The sequence below is a fragment of the Podarcis bocagei genome (genome assembly GCF_964188305.1).
Source record: "Podarcis bocagei genome assembly, chromosome: 5".
NCBI classification, from domain to species: Eukaryota; Metazoa; Chordata; class Lepidosauria; order Squamata; family Lacertidae; genus Podarcis; species Podarcis bocagei.
Genome location: NC_138129.1, coordinates 68,785,975 through 68,808,992, shown reverse-complemented (window position 1 = coordinate 68,808,992; position 23,018 = coordinate 68,785,975). Strand labels below are relative to the sequence as shown.

Here is a 23,018-nt window from a genome sequence, read left to right as displayed (position 1 = left end):
AGATTAGTTTGTGCTGAACTTATATGAGCCTGTGAGAAAAATTGGGAGGCTACTTTCATGCAAGTTCTTATAAAAGGGGAGAGGGAGTCAGACTGAACCCCAACCAAAGGCCTGGCGGAACAGCTCCATCTTGCAGGCCCTGCAGAAAGATGTCAAATCCTGCAGGACCCTGGTCTCTTGTGACAGAGTGTTCCACCAGGCGGGGGCTGGGGCCAGTCTAATCTCCTTAAGGCTCGGGACCTCCAAGATGTTATTATTTGTGGGCCATAAGGTCCTCCATGGGGCATACCAGGAGAGGCAGTCCTGTAGGTACGAGGGTACTAGGCTGTATAGGGCTTTAAAGGTTAAAACCAGCACCTTAAACCTGATCCTGTACTCCACCAGTAGCCAGTGCAGCTGGTATAGCACTGGATGAATGGGATCCCATGGCGAGGACCCCATAAGGAGTCTCACCGTGGCATTCTGCACCCGCTGGAGTTTCTGGGTCAGCTTCAAGGGCAGCCCCATGTAGAGTGAATTACAATAATCAAGCCTTTAAGCTGCCATCTCGAAGGCAGTATGAAAACGATATACCAGTTAGAAATTTTAGTCTGTAACTTGCTGGTGGTGGGACAGATTTCCAAGCCATTTCCTTTCATGGCTTTAAGTTCTACGTTAATTTTTATTTAGGGGAAACTAAGGCTGCAGTGTCATGTGCCTCTGGGGTTAGGCTTCACTGAACACAGTAGGACTTCTTTCTAACTACACATGCACAGGGGTTGGTAAACTCTTTGTAAAAGATGGTTTGGCTCCTGCGATCTTGTCCTTTGTGCACACATTCTCTTCTTCCCTTACAAGCCGTCGTTTACTCTTTCGGTACCTGGTAGGGGCAAACCTTTGTTTGCTGTTGCATCAAACCTTGGTTTAAAGCTTTGACATGCACCAAGCTGAGGAGTGGAGGCGAGTCAAGTGGAGGACATGAAATGGAAGGTTGGAAAATGTGTGGGTAAATTTGGAGACGTGCCCAATTAATTGAGCACTGCAAGCTTTGTTTTGATCCGTTATCATGGCAGCTACCTACCTACTAAGGTAGCTTAGTTATTTTAAGTGACTTGAAGTCACTAAGAAGTGGCACAGAAGTAATTTTAATCTGGGTCAGGGATGGCTAACCTATGGCGGTCCAGATGTTGACTCCAAGTCCCCAGCAAGCATGGCCATTTTTCTTATCAGTTGGGGGTGGGAGAGTAGGAGCTGAACAACATGGTGAAGGCTGAAGGTTAGCCACCCCTGATTTAGGTTAATCTGGGAAATGTGTGCTTGGCTTTGGCATTAAAAGCAGAACAGTAGCGCATCAATAAAGCAGAATGAAAACCTGGATGTTGCCGGTGGGCTGCATTAAGCTTGGTAAGTTGCAAAGTCTTCAGGCTTGCCGTTGACCATATTTACTGACCATTACATTCAATAGAAATGAACACAGTGTCAACAATTGTTTTCCCTTTGACTCTCCCTCACCTACCAGTGTAGTATTGGGGCAAGCACCTGTTTTGACCAATGCACATTTGCCTCCTTTATATAGTTTCAGGTGTGCCCTAAAAGTTTGTGTGTGTCTACACCTGGACATCGGACAGATCTGTTTCAAAGAGATCCTGAAAATGTTCTGATAACTGATTTCTTTGGAAGTGTACGAAAAGTAGAAATTACAACGGAGACCATTTCTCTGGATCCTAATTTAGCACCTCAGGAGACCAGGTATCTTGCTTATTTTATTTCCAAGTTTTGACTTGATTACGCAAAAAAAATTTCGAGGCATTTGTTATTTTTCTAAGAGTTTAAGTCGTGTGTGTGTGTTTGGGTTGGGAATGTTAATGTGTGTATAAACCTGCTTGGTGTTCCTACTAAGCAACAGTGGGCAGTGCTTAGAATGGCACTTGCAGAAATTATTGCTCGTTTTATGAATTGTTTTCTATTGTGAATATTAACTTTGGTATTTGTGCTTTTGTTGTGGGAGCCACAGGGGCTGTAGGGGTTGTGGATAAATAGAAGATAAATTGCTACATGGAAGAAATGAAAGACAATGCAAATGATTTCAATGGAAGCATTATTATTTTATTATTATTATTAACTTTGTATTACACCATTCATCTGAAGATCACAGGGTGGTTCACAACATAAAAATAGGAAATGAAATCACAAAATACATAATAAAACAAAAGCAAAACAAACCAATAAACCCCCTCAAACAGATGCACTTAAAAGTCTGTGGTGCAGAGGGGGACACCAGTATTGTGCTAAGATACCAGTATGTCCATTACTAGCCCTATGCATAGAGGACTAGAAAGGTCTCCTGGGGTGAGATCACACAGGCATACTTCAAACTTGATCGGTGATTTGCATGTGTGAATCAGGTCAAACACCACAGGGACCTCAATATTTTCTGTAGAAGCAGTTTGGCAGTTCACAAGGCATCATTTGATGAATGAGCTACATATATGAATGAGCTACATACATATATAGGCTCTTTGTTTCTACTTCAACATGAGAGTGATTTTCTGATTCTGGGACACACAAATTCAATATACTACCTAAACATTGTGGTTTCAGTCTAATGGGAAGGTGTGTCCTGTTTCTAGACAGAACGCTATAAATCTTGTGCTTACCTTATAGGCTAGTCCAATGGAAATAAACAGTTTTAAAATGGATTCCTCTGTTGAAGCATTGAGGATTTACAGAATTTAAACTTTCAGTAGATTGATTTTATTCATGGTGCTGTATTGCCATCTATTGGAAGGACTTTGGATAAGCAAGAACTGGGTTGTAAGGATTCCAAAGTCTTTTAATACATGCACATACTTAGACGCTACAGAAATCTACCTCTAATGTAGTACCAAAATGTTTACACAAACCATTTATGGCCAATTATTCAAATGTGTGGTTCTCTTTCAAAGCAATAATTGGAATTTTGTCCAGTTTGTAGCCACTGATCTTAATCCTTCCATGTAGCATATTCCCTCATGCTGCAAATAATATAAATCTTCTTTATCATATTACATATAAACATTGAAAAACTTCCATATCCTTATCCCACTGGAATAGTAATTGTGTTTGGGGAGTTGGGGATGGAGCAGCCGTATTACCTTAGGTTCTGCAATTTGCCTCTTCATGGACCTTGATCCTTGAAGCTGATGCTAAGGGTCATTATACGGTGCATGTAGGTGCAAAAGGAAATCGTAGCCCACTATTTTGCTTCCTCATTGGCTGTGCTCAGTACAGAGCAGAGGTAGACAGTGTTGTGCCGGTGGACAGCAGTGTGCCTGACTGTACCTCCTGTGGTGCCTGCAAAAGGTCTTAGTAAGTATCCCCATAAAACTCCACAGTTGTCAGGAGCTGGAGTCAACTGTAGGTTAGCAACCAAATCAAACCATGGTGTCAATGAAGTTAACTCTCTATTCAAGAAATCAAAACACCACAGACCTAGTGTCCCCAGCAGCTCTCCCCAGTAGGTCATGCTCCAACAAGGCAGTTGCGAGGAATGAAAGTCCTTGCCTTCCACCACCCTCTAAGGCTCCTCTCCCGGGCTTTTCCCAAGCAGTCTCGGACTGTTTACACACAACTAAACTCTGCTCTTTTGATTTTTCTGTGTGTCCTAAGAGACCCAGGGGGAGGGGAGCTGGATGCAGCAGGCGGGGGAGACTCCCTGGCTTCTTCAGCAGCCTGCCCCTCCAGCTCCTAACCTCTTTCTACTCCAGCCTCTGCTTCTGCCTCTGAGTCTGGACTACTCCCTGCCATAGCCTCATCGTGTTCACTAAACCCTGTTACTACTTCAGCTTCCGACACCCCCTCCTGCTTCCTCTTCTCCCACTGACCACTCATTGTTGTCCCATCACAATTCCCTTGGCTCTGAACCTTCTTCCCCTGGGGTGCTCCTTAGGGGTTCCCCAGCTGATGCCACCCACCACTCCACAGCATCCAGTCAGGCCATCACAATAGTATATGAGAGACTTGTTTGCTCTTCTTACTCAAGTCTAGCCATTCCTACATTGAACGTAACCCCTTAAATGTATCCTTAGTTCATTGAATTCTAGGATTTCCCACCTTCATGTGGCTCTCTTGACATTTGGTAGTTATTATCCCCTACCGCAGGACAGCCATTTTGTGTTATGCCACACCCCCACAGCAACCACTTGGGGCCTGGTGCTCATCACTTTCTCAAAATTCCAGATGTACCCACTGGCTCAAAGGTTGTATAGCCCTGTTCCAGAGTAATATTCGACTGAGAGAAGGAAGCCATTGCCAATTTGGTAATGGGCAAGCTTATAGAGTGTAGACCTTTCTCCATTTTTTTCTACTCAGTCAGCCTAGAGTAGAGGAGAGGTTGAAGAACATAAAGGTAATATGCTATTCAGTATGTGGGAATCATCTCCACGAAAGCTGTTCTGATCGCCTTGAAAATGGGCAGAATGCAGATATGAGGAATTTCTGGCTATGACTTTTTTGTCCAGAGCGTCAATTATGTGGTCTCCCCATCTAAAAAGTATGGCTATGTAGAATCAGACTATTGACCTAAAAGTGTTGTTGTACAATCTCCCAAGTACACAAGTACATATATAAGGATATTAAAGTTTGATGGAATAGGCCTGTCAGAATTGGATGGGCAGAAGCTACTAATGCGTAGGATTCCTGCTGAATCAGCTCAAAGGTCCACCTACTTCACGATCCAACCAGATGTCTATGGAAAGCCCACCTGCAGGACATCAGGGCAATAGCTGTCTCCCATTGCTGCTCCCCAGCAACAAATACTGAGAGGTGTGTGATAAACCTAGAAAAGTATATATAATTATCACGATTAGTAGCCATTGATTGACTTCTCTTTCAAAAATTGCCTAATTCACCTTTAAAGCCACTGGAGCTAGTGGACAGTGTTACATCTTCCATAGTTTTGCTGTATTAAGTACTTCCTTTGTCTGTTGTGTTCAGCTCTGTTGAATGAGCCACATCTTCCTTGCAGCCGATGCATGTCTGAAACTCTGAGCAATTCCTACCAACTAGAGAGAAGAAATTTGGAGTTCTTTTAAACTCTCAGCAGGTGTTAATGGGTCCACATTGTAGCCTGAAGACACATGATGCAATAATCTTGCTGAAGCTAAACATGTCTGGGTCAGCTCAGGGTCTTGGCCAGAGATCACCTGGGAATCCTGTGCCTTGAGTCCCATGAAGGGAAGGCAAAATATAAACACACCAAGAAGGACGTTATTGTTCCTGGTAAGATCTGTATTGCTGTATATATCAAGTGTCTGGTAATGTCTGGACCTTGAATGGGGAGGATAAACACACACACACACACACACACACACACACACACATTTTGTGGCCCAGGAAGTCTCTGCTAAAAGCAATTCTAGGATTGTTTATAGCTGTAGCTCAGCTCATTAAAGCACCAGAATTCAGACTAGGGATTCCAGCAGCTTTCTTAATGTTGCATTTTTGCACCTTGTTGCTACAGCCCATAAATCGTGTAACCTCTGGAGGGGGAGTGTATTGCACTACATGATGTTATATTGAAGGGGCAGGCTTGTACTTCATTAATGTAGACTGCTAATACCAATATATCATCCTTCATATGCGTGTATAAGAATTGCCTCTGTGTGTGTGTGTGCGCGTGCAGTCTCAGACAGTATAGTAAACAGATTTAGAAGTATGATGAATAGGATAATAATAGACCTACACAAACTTGTGGGAGAAAAGTTGACATTCCACTTGGTTGAATGTTTTCAAAAATAATCTGCTCATTTAATTTTGAATAGATGTGGAGTTTGTATTCCCATTGTGATACTTGTTTTGTTTCTCAAACTCTACTTGCTCTCCTAATTGGTTCCCCCCTCTGAGCTCGGACTCAAATGTTTCCTGAATCAATCACATGCTACATTTTCCTTTAGCATCAGCAGGGCAGGGGTAGCTTACCCTGGTATGATCTCTCACTATGGTGCTGCTGAGTAAACTGTTCCTGTAAAGCGATAGAGGTCCTTCTCCCCAGCCACCCTATACTTTCTCTACCATGTTTGTTCTCAAACCTTTTCAGGAAAGCTCTTCACATACAGGCACCCCCCCCATTTACACGTGTTCAATTCACACGTGACCATGCATACATGTGGCCCCAGAAACCCAGAAGGGAGGGGGTGCGAGACCTGAAAAGCCTCAGCAAAGCCCTGCTGTGCCTCCAGCTTGCAAGAAGGCTCCCCCTTGGAGCCCAAAGAGGACATCCCCTATAATATGATATACTCATATCCAGTTAGCAGTCATATAGCCATATCTGAACTCACATGAAGCTTCTGGACTGTATTTCTGGGCCCTATGTGCAAACATTAGTCCAAACCACTTACTCTGCAACAGGAAAACCCCACGCTGCTCCTATGCATACTGTAAACTTTATGTAGAGAAGAATAATGATTTCAGACAAATCTAGAGCATGTAGGGCTCTAGAGTCAGTCAAGGTCATGCCTGAAAGATGCTCTGACAGCGTTTTTAAAAAAGCAAATGGGGTGTGTTTTTTATTTTTATTTCTGAAGCATCACTCAGTCGTTTCCAAACTTAAGCTGTAGAGAGTAGGACTTGGTGGCCACATATCCCAGAGATGACAGTCTTGTCTAGTAATTAGAAGGAAATTGTACATTTTCCTTACCATCTGCTTTAAAAGCTTTAGATCGGAGTGAGAGATGTCTACGTCTTACCAGAAGATGGCAGTTGTGCCAAGCAGAAAATTTCAGTTGGTGATCCTTTCAAGCATGAGCTCCCTATCACATTTGGAGGGTATGAGGAAATAGCCTGTAGTACAATAGCAAACATTATCTGATCAGATCAGCTTAGTACCTAGTAGCAAAATTATCGGAAATAGGGACCAATCTAACTTAGAAACTGTTCATTAAATAATGGTGGCAAGAATGTTTAGTTTCATAAGGAAAGGAAAGAAACACACAATGATTCTACAATTCTATGTTTCATTTGAGTCTTGTGACACCTTAAGGACCAACAATCTATTATGACATAAGCTTCCAAGGACTAGAGTCCACTTCAGACGCATAAACTACAGTTCCAAAGAAGGAAACAATTTGTGTGTATGTGTGTGTGTAATGGAGAAGAGTAAGGTTGGGGGGTCGGGGCGGAGAAACTGTATAAAGAACAGACAGTGCCAATTACATTAAAGCAAAATAGTTATAGTGACCATTAACAAGATGGTATTGGCAATAGCATAGACACCCTGGCGTTGGTTAGCTAATTAACAGCATGTGATGAGATAAAAACCCGTAAACTTGATTCAAAGCATAGATGATAGAACTAAATTTCTGGATTCCAGAAATTCATTCTGGTTTCATGCCAGAATTTCCCTCTGAAGCATCCAGATCTGGATGGCAGTATAAATATTGATTGTGCTAAGGTAGGTGTCTTGCTGCAGTGGACCAAGCCCAGAGCAGGTTACCTCTGCTCCTAATCCTCAGGAATTCGCTGTTCCTTTACCTTTTGGTATGGCCAGAACTGCATTGAGTGACTGGTGAGGCTCTTAAGGTCTTGAGAGATGTACCCGTTGACATGTAAGAAGCAGAGTGGGATCCTGCCATTTCAAGTTTGGGGTGTCTAATCTAGTATTTCCATGAATAGAATTTTTCCTTGGTCTTGTGTGCCCTTAATCCTGTGAACTACTGGCTGATAGCAGCAGCTACCATGAAAATGGTCTACAGCTATACTGGATAATGAACTTGTAGTAAACTGTCAGATAATAGTTTGGTTTTGAATGAATATGTTGTTAAGTATGACACATAATGCTATGGCACTTGTGTTTTGACATTTGGTGATTTTTGCCATATCCGTAGCTTCCCATCAGCCTGCTTTTTGAGACTGGAGCAAACTTAGTTAAAGAACATGGAACTTTGGGTGATGTGGTACTTGAGACTTAGGCAGCAAATATTTGTGCAGCAAATATCTTGTGTAGCAAAAGTGTTATTAAAAGCGTGCATGTATTAAACACTGATAATATTGCTTGACTCTCCTGTAATCTGTGTCAGAGGTATTTGTCTTGCCTGTTCTCCTGATTAGCAATTAATTGGCTTTGCAAAGCTGCTGTATACAGCACTATACATATAATAGCAATGGGGAAGAAATCCTGTGAGGAGCAACAATTTTATCAATAGAACAAATACCATTTCACAATTAATACTGTGGAGTGGAATTTGCATAGCAAAAAGTCAAGGGAAATGAGTTGATGGGAATGACAGAGAAGGAACCCCAAGAGCTTTAAAAGGAAATGAAGGGACTGGTTAGATTTTGAGTACATTTGGATACTGTAGATAATGGTTCCTGTTTTTAATTTACTTTGCAGCATTAGGTTATAATGTGGAAAAGAAAAACAATGTTAGAGTTAGTTGCCAGTCTGAAAATAACCAAAACGCCTTCACACACTGCTAGATTGATATGGTTGAACTGGTTTCGTGTTCATTGCTGCAGGATTTGCAGAGTAATGTGTCTTATATTCTAATGGTTGGGGGGAAACGAAAAAACTGGACACCTGTAATATTTATTTACTAAAAATATCTATGCCCTGTTTTTCTGTGTCACGGACACAGAAGGCAACCTATAATAGCAGTGTTTGCATGTGGATGTGCTGGTTGTGCCCAGTTTGCTCCTCCCTACTAGGGTGCAGGTAAAACAATTAGCCCAATAGAGAAAGAGAGAGAAAAGGTTTGGAGGCAGTGTGCTTCTGAAAACCAGCTGCTAGGAATCTCAAGCAGAGGGAGCGTTTTAGAGTTCATGTTCTGCTTGTGGGCTTCCTAGAGGCATTTGCTTGGTCACTTTGAGAACAGGATGCTAGACTCGAAGGTCCAGCAGGGCTTTTCTTATGGGTGCACCACTCACTTGTGACTCTGTCCCCACCCACGTCTAGCATGTGACCAGTGACATAACCCCTAAGGGAAAGCAGACCTTAAGGGGGGGGGAAGGTTCCCCACCCCTCTTAGAATATGACAAAATGAACAAATTAAGAGGAATGTTTAAAGCTCTCTCTCTCTTTCTGTGTATGTGTTCATTTTCATTGGAAGGGAGAAAATAACCTGCTGGACTTGCTGCTTCTCCAGCTGGACTCATCTCTGCCTCCTGGTCTCCTTCCTCTCTTGCTTCAGCTTCTGCCACAGAATCCCCCCTCTCACTAAGCCCTGACACCTCCTTCCAGTCTTCTCCTTCTGACCACTCATTGCCGTCCCTGCAGCAATCCCCTAGCTCGGAGCCTTTTCCCCCCTTGGGGGTTCCCCATCATTCCTCTGCATTCAACCAGTCAGCGACAATTACGTGAAAGACCTATGCTATATTTCCATTTAAAAACAAACAAAATGAATTGCAATTCTGAAGGACTGCCAGTCTGCTTAGATCATGGGCGCTGGGGTGTTTAACACACATTAGTTTCCAAGCAGTTGTTTGCCCTGTGGTGGAAGTTGGGTTTTTTTTGCCAGACCTCTTGACACCTAAGCATAGGATAGGAAAATGAAGCTCAAAAACAAAATGGGAAATCAGACAACTGGGTAGGGTTGGGGAAAATCATTTTATTCTTGCCACAATTGAGGTAACTGTTTCTTGAGGGATCTCAATTTTAGATACAAAGTCTGCTCTTCTTCGACAGCCACTCAGTGACATCTTGAGGGGAAAAGTTGCTTTCAAACGCATAAAGAACAACTAATGTAGTCTTTTTACGGCATAGTGATTGTCTTCTTCCCCCCTCTTCTCCCAAATGGGATTCCTCTTTATAGGGACAGCACAGAAGCTAGATAGCTACATAAGATTGCATTTAAGATTTAATAAACCTCAGTTCACTAGAGAAATACTCAATTAGATTAACTATGTTAGGGTTTGAAAACTTGTTAGCTTAGCTGATGAAGAGTGTTTATATAAGCCCAGTATTTATACTGTGTTGAGCAACACACACTTGTGATCTCTATGCAGTTTAGCTCATGAAAAGCCTTGTGCTCCCACTGGTATACAACAAAACATATTATTGATTTTTGAAAGTTGCCATTCTTTGCTTTTTATATACTGCTTCATTTATTTTCGTGCCCCTTTTAAATTTCATTAGCCAAGCAAAGTGACTCCTTTGGTTTAACTTGCCTGTTTAGCATTCCATTTGTAAATTGATTTATCATGTGTTAATTCCATTGAACGTGGAGATTATTTGAATGAATTTTGATGTATATCTAGGGTATCAGGTATGAGCACCAACTGAATTTCTGCATCTGTTTTCAAGGGTTGTTAGCAAAGAGACAAACCATAATGCAGTGTGAAAGTTCCTTGAAATATTGAGGCATGTGAATGAAAGTTCCTGTGTGCACAATTCTCTGCATCTCCATGCTCTTTTTCAAGTAGAATTTCCTGAGCGCGCGCATCCCAAGATGGACAAACGACTGGTAGTTTCAAAGCACACACCTACAGTAGCTCCTAAGGTGCACTGAACATGCATATACACTTCTGGCGACTAAGTAGCTGACATTCCTTCCCCAGGCTTGTGCTCTGAACTGGATGGTTGGAGCAACAGTGTAACCATGTCTCCACCCAAATTAGGTAGCCTTGTCTGATGGGGCGCACTGAAGTAACCTACAACGTCTCGGACACAGAGGTTGCTGCTGTGCTTGTCTTGTTAGGGAGCCAGCCAACAATAAATCACACAGAGTAAGTGAAGTTAACTGTATTAGAAGAAACAAGGCCTGCTCAGTGGCCCTCGCCTCCCCATAGCTGCCTAAATCTCCTCCACACACCCCTGGTCATTCCCAAGCAGTCTGAGACTATGCCGACACACCTGTCTCTGCTCCTTCCTCTTCCTGGTCTGGGAAGACCAGGCGGGAAGGGGAACTCTTGGCATCCCTGCTCTCCTGCTTCCGCCTCAGCTTCTGCTTCTGGACTTCTCTCTGCCATAGGCTCTCCCTGCTCGCTAAACCCTGTTGCCTCTTCAGCTTCCGATACCACCGCCAAGGCTTCTCCGTCTTCTCCCTCTGACCACTCATTGTCATCCCACCACTAATGCTTAGGCTCTGAGCCTTCGTCCCTTGGGAGTTCCTCAGCTACTGCCTTCCACCATTCCTCTGAGTCCAGCCAGTCCTTGATACTGTCTCTTCAAGCCCTTCCTGGTTCTGGAGGAGGAAGGGACGGAGGGGATTCTACCACCACTCCCTCTCAGGCTCCGTCTCTTCCTCCATTCCTGGTGCATCCTGCCCTCCTTCCAGCTCTGGCTCCTGCCTGGTGGGAGGTACAAAACCCCCTTAATCTCTATCCCACTTTCCCTGGGTCAGCATCCGTCCCCGTGGCCTCTGCCACCCACTCCTTGCCACCCTGCCAGTCCCTGACATAGAAGCACATGAAGTTCTGCAAGCACATTGCTTTACTATTTTTTGTAATTGTTTGGATTATCTATAGTGTGATGTGAGGGATGTCATGTATACAGTCTTGCTCTTTGAATATCATGTAGTAGAGCAACAAATTTTTAACAGGGACATGTTTTTTTTAAATTGAGCCAGCAACATGATTTTCATTGCTAGTCCCACCCCCACCCCCAGCAAACTAAGCCTTAGGAAAAGTCCTTTCTAATCCCTTCCTCTCCAGCATTAGCAGCAAGGAAGGCTTTGGCAAAGCCCTCTTTTTATTATGCGTCTCAGCTGCTCCCTCTGAATAGAGTTCTGAGAGAGCAGTGAGATGCATAATTGGGAGTGGTGGTCTTGGGGATTGGGGTAATGCTGACGGCCAGATTGAGCCCAGAGGCTGCCAGTTGCCTGTCCTGTTGTTGAGCTGTTAGCAGCAGTAAGATGTTTGCCACTGAAGCTGCTGGCACTGATTAGTAAGAGCAAAGGGATAACAGGAGCACACACTTCGTGTAGTGAAAGCGAAGTAGCAAGCTGCTGAGGTTCATCTCTTAATTCTTCCATGCTCTGGCTTCTTAGCAATCAGCATGTGTTACGCTATTCCTTTCTGCCCGAAGAAAACGCAACTAAGCACATGACCATAAATTCTAGAGAGCTGCAGGGTGCGGGCAACCTTAATATTTTTCTGTTTGGCATTAAACCATATGCAAGTGCTCTCAATCTTTGCCTGTCTCAATATTGTGGAAAAGCTTACGCTCTGGTTTTCGAGTGCCTAAAGGATTACCTTCCAGATGCTCAGAAATTTCTTCCACTGAAGATTTCTATCTCATCATGATCCAGTGCAGGAGGCAGGGAGATGGACTGCACAGAAAAGTGTCACCTATGTGTTCATATTGCAATTAATGTGTTTTTCGGGCTGAGATCAAGATTTAAAGTGTAGATTGAGGAATGAAAACTTTATCTGTGATTTAAAATGTTCACACTGATTAATTGATGGGCCTGACGGGCACTTCACGGCACAGATGTGTTAGTTCCATCTACATTTGATGGTGAAGAAAGTCCAGTGATTGTTTTTTAGTCTGTATGTATTTAAAGCTGACAGGTGTTTTGAAAACCAGGATGAAAACACGATGGCTTTCTGTCTAGCTGCCACTGGCATATTTTATGGAAAGGTGTGATATAAATGTAAGAGATAAATAAATTGAACTGTTAAAGATAATGGCTAGATCATGTATCACCCCAGCAACAATACAAAAGACAAAATAAAAAAAGACCCTATCCGTATGTTGGAAGTGTCGCAAAAATCAATTTAATATTGTAATATTCATTCATGGGATGCGGGTGGCGCTGTGGACTAAACCACTGAGCCTAGGGCTTGCTGATCAGAAGATCGGTGGTTCGAATCCCCGCGAGGTGGTGAGCTCCCATTGTTTGGTCCCTGCTCCTGCCCACCTAGCATGTCAAAGTGCAAGTAGATAAATAGGTACCGCTCCGGCGGGAAGGTAAACGGTGTTTCTGTGTGCTGCTCTGGTTTTCCCGGAAGCTGTCTGTGCACAAATTCCGGCTCCCTCGGCCTATAGAGCGAGATGAGCGCCGCAACCCCAGAGTCGTCCGCGATGGGACTTGACGGTCAGGGGTACCTTTACCTTTAATAGTCATTTAATATCAATCAAAAGCAGAACATTTAAGTTGGTGTTTCAATAGTTACAACTCTGGTTAATGAAATAATATTTTAGCTGGTTGTTCTTCTGCAAATGCTGACACAGTATCTTCAGATGCAGCCATTTAGGAATGAGTTTGATGGTCAGAGCTTGGATGGCAGGGATAAGGCACCCAGCTGTTTCATTCTTCTCGGTGTGGTAGCAGTACCCAGGATAACAGTTCCTTGTAGCAATGAATGTGTGACATTTGCCTGCAGGAACAATGCTTGATACTGAAAGCATTAGCTTTCAGGAGAGAATGGCTTTGCTGCAGGGAAATAAGGTTCTCAGATGTACTTTGGGCCAAGTATGTTGGCTGGGTTTCTTGCTGTCCACAACAGCTCCTGCTTTGTCAGATTGTAGAACTGCGTTCCTTGTGGGACTGTGAGAGAGTCTGATAATTTAACTTCTTAACATTTAGTTTAGGAACGGGCAGCTGGTGTGCTGGGATCTAAAATTTGACTACAGTATTAAGAGCAATGCTTGTGGGAGCAGGAAGATGTACAGATTTCTGATCTTGTCCCTCCAGTTACCACAGGGCTACTGTCTTATTTCATTTTGTCATAATCATCAAAATACCTTTCCATGGTACTGTTGGATTACAGAAATTTATATAGGCAATAAAGCTGAAAGCTCTATGAAAGTGCTTGTTTGTAGATTGCTTTTGTTATGTACAGCTGCATAAATGCCTCCTTTCATTCATCTCAGAAATATAGTCAAGAAAAAATAATGGCCAAGCAGGCACTCTGTATTTCTAACATCTAGTACTAAGGCAGAGTCCTCTGTCCCCAAATGCTTCTAACAGAAGGGGAAATGAAGCATTAATTAGAAAAATAGGCAAAACCATAGGACAGAGGGTTGCTTGTTGCCAGTAAGGGTTATAGCAGCTCGGTGAGAAGACACCTCTTCTAGAAAAGAAAGTGTAGTGACAAAACCTGTTTGTTTAAATATCCTTGTATGTTTACTAATCTGGCATATTGTGCAGGAGCATTATCTTCATTACAATGTAGCAGATTCATATGATGACCATTAACATTCATTACCCCTATTCTGACTTTCTACATAGCGTGTGTATATTCCTTGTGCTAGATGACTCTTACACATGATGGTTTGCTACATCACCTATGCTGAAATGGTTCCCAAGGCTTCCATGTGATGGTTCCAATAGATGAAATAGACTTGAAAGCTTTGGAGATGTGGTTTTGACAGACTGTTGGCCCAGTGAAAAACCCGCCAAATCTAGGGGAACCTAGGGGAGAGCCTACTCATTATGCCTCTATTACTTTTAAGTATTGGTACTTATTGGAGTTGCCTCAGCTTCAACACAGTACAATGTGGTGTTTTTTTTAGGAAGTGAGTTTCTAGAGGACTGTTTCCTTGCTTCCTGTTTTAAGAGAACCACTAGATATCACCAGTTCAAATAGCTGTTTGCCTTGTGAAGCAGACGACCAAAGTAAGCATGCAAGGTCAACGCTTTAAAAGCATGGAATTCTGGGTTATCACTACAGTAGCGAGTTGCTGGAGAAACCTGAGCAGAAGTACAATTTGTATTGTACCCAGTTTGATCATTATCTCCTGTATCCTGATGAGGCGTCATTGTACATTCACAGGGGAAGCAGTGACTGTGCTTGTGAGCAAGGGCATACAGTGACAGCTACGCTGACCAAATTCGAAATGATTAGCATTTCTACTAAAATAAAGTTGACTGTCTCTGTAGGGACTAATTATATCTTTAAAGGATCTGGCTAAATTGGCCAGCAATTCACTAAATGGCTGATTAGGCCACATTAAGTTCAAATTCATCTCAAATATTCCAGAATGAGAAAAATGTGATTCATTCTCTCAGACCAAAGGTTGAAGTTAATCTGTGGAGCACGTATCATAGGTGGGCTTTTGTGTGAAATGTCAAATGTTATGAGCAGGAAATGACAGTTGTTGATGCTTAAACAAAAATGTACGATACGTAAGAATTTCAGCAGCCAGAAAACTGTTACAAGACAGAACAAGGTGCTTACTCTCTAATTATTGCAAGTTTCGTCCTAATTACAGTTCTTTGTTAAGCACTCTGCAAGAGAAGAAGATACAGAAAAGTTAAATGGTTTTTAATTTATAATTGGTGTACTCATTTAATTTGGAAACAGTTGGACACTTGCCATTGCATGGATAGGGCCCTTTAAGCATATCTCTTTATGGGATACAAATTGTATTATGCAGACACTTGCGTATCATTGGGGTGGGGGGCTGAGGCGGCCGTGGCCCCAGGCACATTTTTGGGAGGGGGTGCAACCAGGCACCCCCACATCACACTCTCTCGTAGGAGCTTGACTCTGGCGTGTGAAGGAGCTGCCGAATCAGGGATTGAGTACAGGAGAGTTGGCAGTGTTGCCACCTCTCTCTTCATCTGGGCCGCCCAGCTGCAGCTCTGCTTCTGGGTGACATCTGACCTGGGGATGGAGTGGAACAGAGTAGCGGCACCATTGCCGCCTCTCTCCTTAGCTCCCTCTGTCCCCTGAACTCCTCAGGTGTGTGGCCTGTGTGCCTGCCCCGGGCAGCACTAGCTTACACTCTGCCACTGTCAACAATTTGTGGATGTTCTATTGGCAATATGTCAATAAGTTGTGAGGCAAGCACATGCCCCATGACAATTAAGCTTGGCTCTTGTGCGTCGGGCTGCATTCAGAATGAGTATGAAGTCTGAAAAGGATGAAGGATCACTCCTACTGGCTGATGTGAATTGCAAATGGGGAGAGTGCTGTTGCACTCGGGTCCTGCTTGAGATCTTCCCAGAGGCATTTGGTTGGCCACTGTGAGAAAGGAATGCTGGACTAGATGGACCTTTGACCTGTTCCAGTAGGGCTCTTTTTATGTTCTTTGCTTCATGCAAGGCTGAAGCTTTGGTTCAAGAAAACAAAGTCTTTATTTGACTTACCTGAATTCAGGTTCTTCCTCGTGCTTTAGACATTACTCCTCCTCAAAGGAAGGGGGACACCACAAGCCAGGCTATCTAGAAATGGAAATTGTATTGTTGATGGTTTCTGTAGCCAGGGGGAAAAAGTGTTCAATCTAAAACTATATACAGATCACATTTTGCATGGTTCAGATCAAACTACATTGATGCTTCAATGCCATACTCATTTACCTGGGTGTAAGTCCCATTTAACTCAGTAGGACTTACCTCTGAGTAGTCATACCTAGGACTGTGCCTGTTAGCTGTAGGTAGAATTAAAGTTATAAGAGAAGCAGCCCTATATATAGCTACGTTGAAATTTGAAGTATTATAAGCCATGTGTTTGTAAGGTTAAGTGCATTTTTGTCAGTTTGCAATGAAATATTGGATCCATTGGCTTTCCTCGGGTAACACTAAATTTAGATTGCAGTGATGATTCTAGTTGCTGATAATATGAATTTCTTTTCCTTTTTGTACTTTCTCAGTACCTATAACTCGACCTGCCATTTTATAATTAGTGGTCATGCTTAATATTTCTGCTGTTGGAGAAATATGTGATATGTTGGTATTTGCTTTGATCTGCTCAAATGCTTCATGTCACTCATGAATTTAAGTGCTTTGCTGGGCTATAGCCATTAACTTACAGATACACCCACAGTTTTTCAATTAAATAAATTATCAGAAGAATGGTCCAGCAAATATATTTTCTAGCCTTATTGGCACAGTATAAGTGATGTAAGTGTCAGCTAGATTCAAGACAGGAGGCTTCCTTTTCTTAGAACAAGCATTTTGCTTTGGGGTACTGTGTTAACATTTTGATCTGTTTCCACTGCAGAAAAGGCAACTCAAGGCTCCAGGGTCTCTAGAAACATCAGAGGGTCATCTGATGAACAAACAGGAGTATATGCTATTGTTATGTGTGCCACAATCTCCTAGCAGTGAGAGGTTTCAGGGGTCCCTGCTAATTAAGGTCAAAAGTAAAAAGTCAGTTATCCTGAACTTACTCCATTTTGGAACAATATCTAAGTGCTATTGACTCGCTTGTGTTCTTATTTAGCTACACATGCTTACCTAGTCAGTGTGATTTCTGTGGCTGTTTTCTGTTAGCTAAGGCATTGATGTCCAGATTAAGTTTTATGATGGACCCCCTTAAAATGTCATGTAAATGCTAACCTGTGAGTCTTGACCTACATGGGTTTCACAGTTTTCATCTTTGAAAAAGATCGTTCATAGATTATCTTGTTCCAAAGACAGTGAATATTCCTGCATTGCATATATTTAGGTTGATCAGGCAGGCCAGGAAAAAAATCAGCAGACTTTGTATTGGTCTGTGAGTGGAATGTATGGGTGTTGGGGGAGGGGGTAATACCTCTGGTGGAGAACACTTCATGCTCCGACTGGAGTAGTTTGTCCACCTTTGGGTCTCACTATCACCTGTGGCTCCTAGAAGCTGTCAGCATGTGGCAACGGCCACATCCTGGGAATGGCTTTGGCTGATTGGCTAAATCAGGTGAGGGCAGTGAATGGGTCTCAAACCCTTGGTGAGTTAGGGGCTTCCCCTGCATGTTAAGACAGACTCCAGTGGATTGAGCGGATGAGACCAAGAGTGGATCCATCGGTCAAGAAGGCAGTTTCTGCAAATGCTGTAGAGGGAGGTAAGGGGCAGATGAGGCTCATCAACCTGGGAAAGTAGCACATCTAGGAGAAGGAAAACTCGGGTCCTAAACGTCCTCTGCCTTGTGGGGTATCTACTGGAGAAGAGCAAGTTAAGGAGGAATCTCTACATAAATCTGGAGTGGAGTCCCTAAGATGGTTGGAGGACGCCTAATATGCCTCCTTTCAGCATCTCCTGTAACCAAGCTGGTGCCAGATGTATTACTCTGTTTTCCTTTGGATTTCATCAGTGAGGCCGAGAGGGGTGTCTTGTCATCTGGGCAGCCCAGGACATCCATTTGCACTGCCCATATGTTTCCCCCCTGGGGAGGTCATTTGCATCTTCAAATACATTCTGAAAAATTATTACTGTGTTTCCATGATTGTGGCAATCAGTCAAATCTGTTCTGGAATTCCACCTGCAATAGGTTTAGTGCTTTGATATATCTTTTGACATGGAACAGTGAATTCCTATCCTCAGATTTTAGTTCATTTCAGAATGAAATGATTAAAAAGTTACCTTTATTAACTTGCTTCATTAAAAAATGTTTAGTTTTGCTTCAAAACTTTCAACTCAGAATACACGTCAGACACACACTTTCCCCTTCTCTTGCAACCTTAGATTCAAAGTGTTCAGATGCTCTGTGGTATCAGTTAAGAAAGCCAAATCAAAAATCCATTCAGGGTCAGAAAGTACTTTTTGACCTTTCCCTCTCTGCACAAAAAAGACATAACAAAGTCTAAAAAACCATTTGAGGACTCTGCCTCTGCTAAGCTGCCTGACTTCTTCAGGGTAGAACACAACTCTGTATTCTGCATGTATCTCTGAGAGAAAAATTTGAGAAAATATCTCTTTCTGTATTTCTCAAGCCCATTTTAATGTGCATATTTTATGTGTTCTCTTCTGTCCTTTTCCTGCCTTTTTTTTTTTTGGCAAAAATAAGTTAACCCCCCTCCCTCGCTCCGTCCCTCCCCACCCTTTGCAAAAACACACCAGGAAGAGTGCTGTTTATTATGCTTTCTATTTGCTTTGCTATTGTTTATGTCAACCCATTCATTGCCCTTTCCTCCAAACTAGCAGTTTTGCTGCTCCTACAAAGCACAAATATCCATTCACTCTGCCCCCCCCCCCAGCCCTCTACAGTGGGCAAGAGAGGGTGGAAAAGAGGGAGCTGAAGTAGATAAGTGAATAGATATGAAAGGTGAAAGTACCCATTCACACAGCTGCTTTCTCTCTCTTACACACACAAAAAACACCCCCGGACATGGTACTGTGAGGGGGCAGGGAGTGAGAAGGCTGAGTGAATGTGTTTCTGAAGTTTGGTGGCTGGTGAATGCTAGTTTGGAGAAGACCAGAAAGGGGCTGTCAGGTAACTGCCATCAGCTCAGAGGTGAGAAGTGGAAGGGCAGTTGTTTTAAAGGGAGCCTCTGAAGATCACCTTTTCCTCTGGCGAGGAGGGAAGCCCTGCCTCCAGTGGGGAAGGAATGCAGGGACCAGAAGATGTTAGAGAGAGCCGCAACACTGAGCCTGAGCAAAGCGGAGGGGAGGCAAGTCCCCCTTTGCCAATGCCCTCTCTGCGCAGTCAGTTTGCACGCAGAGAGGGGAGGAGAAGGATGGGGGTCAAAAGACTGTTATGCTGGGGAAGGTTTAAGAACCGCCCACTCCCAGATTCTGCTAGCGACTGAGCAGACATGGACTTGAGACGCTCTGCACTGTAAATGTTTTTGTACAGATAATAAGGCCTGGAAAAGACAGGTGGGAGTCTTGCCTGTTCGCTCTCGAGCAACCACGCCGGCACATAACAGGGGCCCAACAGAAGCAGCCATGGAGCTGCTTGGAGACCAGAAGAAATAATATAGCAGAAGTGTTTTTGCTGGATAGATCAGGATAAGGAGAGGAGAGGAGCAATAGATTGATAGTGTAGGGAGAAAAAAAGCCAGGAGGGTGACAGCAGCAGCCAGGGAGCTGTATAGAAACAGCCTGAGGGCTGCAGGTTGGGGAACTCTGATCTATAGTGAAGGACATTCCTCAAGAAGCAAACCCCATTGAGTTGAATGGTGTTTACTCCCAAGTAAGTGTTTATAAGATTGCATTGCAAGTCCTACTGAAATCCTCTGAAAGTCCCATTGAAACTGAGTTTTATGTTCTTAACAACGTATTTGTACTCATTGCCTTGATTCAGAAGCCTAAATGTACTCCAGTGGCTACTGAAGTGAGTGGGACAGCTCTCCCAGGCAGGGAGGCACTGCATAAAGTTATTCTTTAGACCACAAGGAACTACTAGGTCAGGATGACCCATTGCAGATTAAAGGAGTGTACTGCAGCCAAAATGAACACTTTCAGACTTCCATTGAGGAAAAGAAGAGTTAAGGATGTCTCTTCCTTTGAATGAGTCATGCCCAAATGCACACTTTCAAGGTTTTTTTTACTATTAATCTTTTTTGATAGTGAAAATGAAAATGGGGAAAGCAATGGAGAAAGCTTGTATGTGAGGCTGGGGGGTTTGATGAGTTACAGTAGCTTTGCTTGATCAGATTAAATTGGATGATGGGATGGCATGTATGAATTTAATAAATATAATTGCATATAAGCAGCCTGAGTGGCATTTGGAAAATGTAATGTACAGCTGACTGGATTCTGCTCCTGCCTTGCAGAGAAAGCTACCACAGCTACATTTCAAAAGCTTTTTCACATCTAAGTAATATTGTTTTTCTCTCTGAATTGGTTGGAGACAATTTTCTGTCGTCATGCTTCTAGCGATTTTTGGATTATCTTTAGTTTGGTTGGGAACTCTGTAATAACATCTATATAACTATATGATTTACCTCAATTTAGGTGTAACATAATGTTTAGGTTTGGTAGCTCCCCAGTGAATGTGCTTCTGCTGGTTATTTAAGAATCTCTGCTCTTTGTGTGCATTGCTAGAACAGAATAGGAATGAAGACTGCTGCCTGCAGGTCTAAATTTTATCTGGGGAATTGGAGCAGAACAGCCACTCACTGAGACTGAGTCTTAGTCACTGAAAACGTAATCTTAGTTTCTTCCATTGCAGCCAGATAGTTGTCACTGAAGTGGTAAAGCTGTTGCACAGATTTACCACCTCAGGGTTGCAAACTGGAGAACTCACATAAATGAATGTTTGTTTGTGGAGAAACATTCTTGCACCCAGGTAAGCTAAATTCTCATGGGAATGCTAGGTTCAAACTCTTCTCAATGAAATCTAGTTTTCAGTGTACAGGGTTGGGGTGGTGTACTTAGTAGAGAGACTAACTTGATAAAAGGGCACTCGCCTCCTCTTGTAGTCTGACGTGATACTGCTTGGATGCAAGTTGACCAAGTCAATTAGAACTGAGACACAAAGAATTGGTATTTCTTGTACACCCAGGGTTCTCCTGCGCTAGAATTATTTCCTAATGCACGTATTATAGTCTAAATGCTCTCTAGTCCAGTCAAATATCTAAAATATTTAGAAATGTTTATGGAAAATGACACCCATATTAGTAAAATGTCTGACTTCCATACAGCTTCATTGTGTGCTACATATCACCTACAGAAACAGGGAAGTATCCCTATAGGAAGTACATTCTAAAGGTATGCAAGAAAATCCTACTTTGGGGGGGAAAGCTCTGCCCCCCCCGACCAAAAAAAAAGCTGGCCAAGATTGGTATGCAGCATGACCTCAGTGGTTTTGGCTGCAGAATGCAGAATCAACCCCTCACATGTCAAGTTGGCAAGTGGCTTGCTGAATATATCACTTAAGACTGAGGCTGCCCACCTTAGAGATTAAAGGACCACAGGTGGAGTACTGTAATTGTTCTTGTGGAATGTATACCTAGAGCATCATTTAATGTTCAAGGGAAAATGCCTCCTTAAAGGAGTGAGGGCCCATCAGAAGCACATCCAAGCTTTGTTCCAGCTGTGATGTGGTCCATTGCTTTTAATGGATTCCCATCCACACTGGGGTTCACCTTAGAATATATGTCCAAGTACATGTTGAAATAACGCTGTGGATGTGTATTTGGAAACTTAGTTTCATGGTTCCTGATTCAGGAACATGGAAGAATGCTTCTAAACACAGAGCCACGCGGTTGGATCTCACAAGGAAAGCCTTGTTAATAGGGGTAGGAAAGGGAGTGTGAAAGGACAAACACATTTTCTTCTCTTAGTCTTGCCTCTGTACATATTTAGGGACAGAATGCAAAATGCCAGAATAAGGCACACATACCATGAAATGTATTTCACAGGAGTACACTTCCAAGACCTATTCATAAGATTGATGGGGCTAGAAACGTGTGGTTACATTTCACAAAGCAAACCATTTCCTAGGATAAACAGCTTTTAATATTGTAAGGCGGCAGTCCTAGCCATACTTGCCTAAAAGTCGATCCCATTAAAGGGAAGGGAACTGTGTAAGTACGATTACTATCGGGTTGTTGCAAATGCTCTGTGGGGAGAGGACTCATTCTTGTTCAAACTTCAGAGCTCCTTTCATAGTCTGAACTGGAACAGTTCTGAAGCCTTAAGCATGCATAGATGGAGGAGGAGTCTAGCCCTGCCCTTGGCTCTACACCTGACATTGTGTGGCTGGATTATCCCTGCTTCCTGACATCCATCTGTTGAGTGTGGATGCCTGAACAAAGTTTTGGGTGGAACTAGCCCAGGGGATGGTCGGTTATGTGGTTCCACTCTTCTTATTTCACATGGGTACGCACAAAATGACAAATTTTGAAAAGTTATTGTTTCAAGCAACCAGTTAGCAGCATCCATCATATAAATTAATCTGCTTTAAACAGACCCTCCGAGGTGTCTCTGTGTTTATTACTGTGGTAGCGCCTCACTGAAATTGGTGTTAAATTTGAATATTAAATAGATCCTCATACTGATATATATTCAAAACCAGACCTACGCAACCTTCCATGTAAATTTCACAGTTGAGTGCCTATCCGAGTGTTACCTACTTAAAAGGTGTTGCAATATTGAAATTATATGTCCTTTTTGGGCACGGTCTGTATTTTATATTATATCTCTGGACTGGACTGTTCTTCACAAAATAATGTGCCGAGGCACTAAAAAGTTGTAAAAAAAAATTGGTTGCTTTTAAATATGTTATGGTGTGGGAAAGTAAAAAGCTTCCTAGTATTAGGAATAAGGCTAAATTAATTCCTTTTGGCGTTTAGGTAATGGAAAATGAGCAGACAACGGGTTAAATAACACCAAGTTTGCCACAAAGGTATGGGCTGCGTTATAAGCCAGAGTTTCTGGGTTATTGTGGTCTTTTGTGAACAAGTGGGGTGTGGGTGCACACTGTCTAATAAGTCCTGCTCTGGTTTGGCTCAGATAAGCAAGTCTGGAAGCCA

The 23,018-nt window shown here is 42.9% G+C and overlaps 1 protein-coding gene across 1 annotated transcript in view; it reads left to right on the top strand.

Annotated features, from left to right (window-relative positions):
• Positions 1-23,018, top strand: part of PIGK (phosphatidylinositol glycan anchor biosynthesis class K) — a 96,772-nt gene that overhangs the window by 20,850 nt on the left and 52,904 nt on the right. Inside the window, exon 9 of the mRNA XM_081193851.1 lies at positions 1,556-1,728. Within this exon, the coding sequence (XP_081049977.1) occupies positions 1,556-1,728 (173 nt within the window). The remainder of the gene's footprint in view (positions 1-1,555; positions 1,729-23,018) is intronic.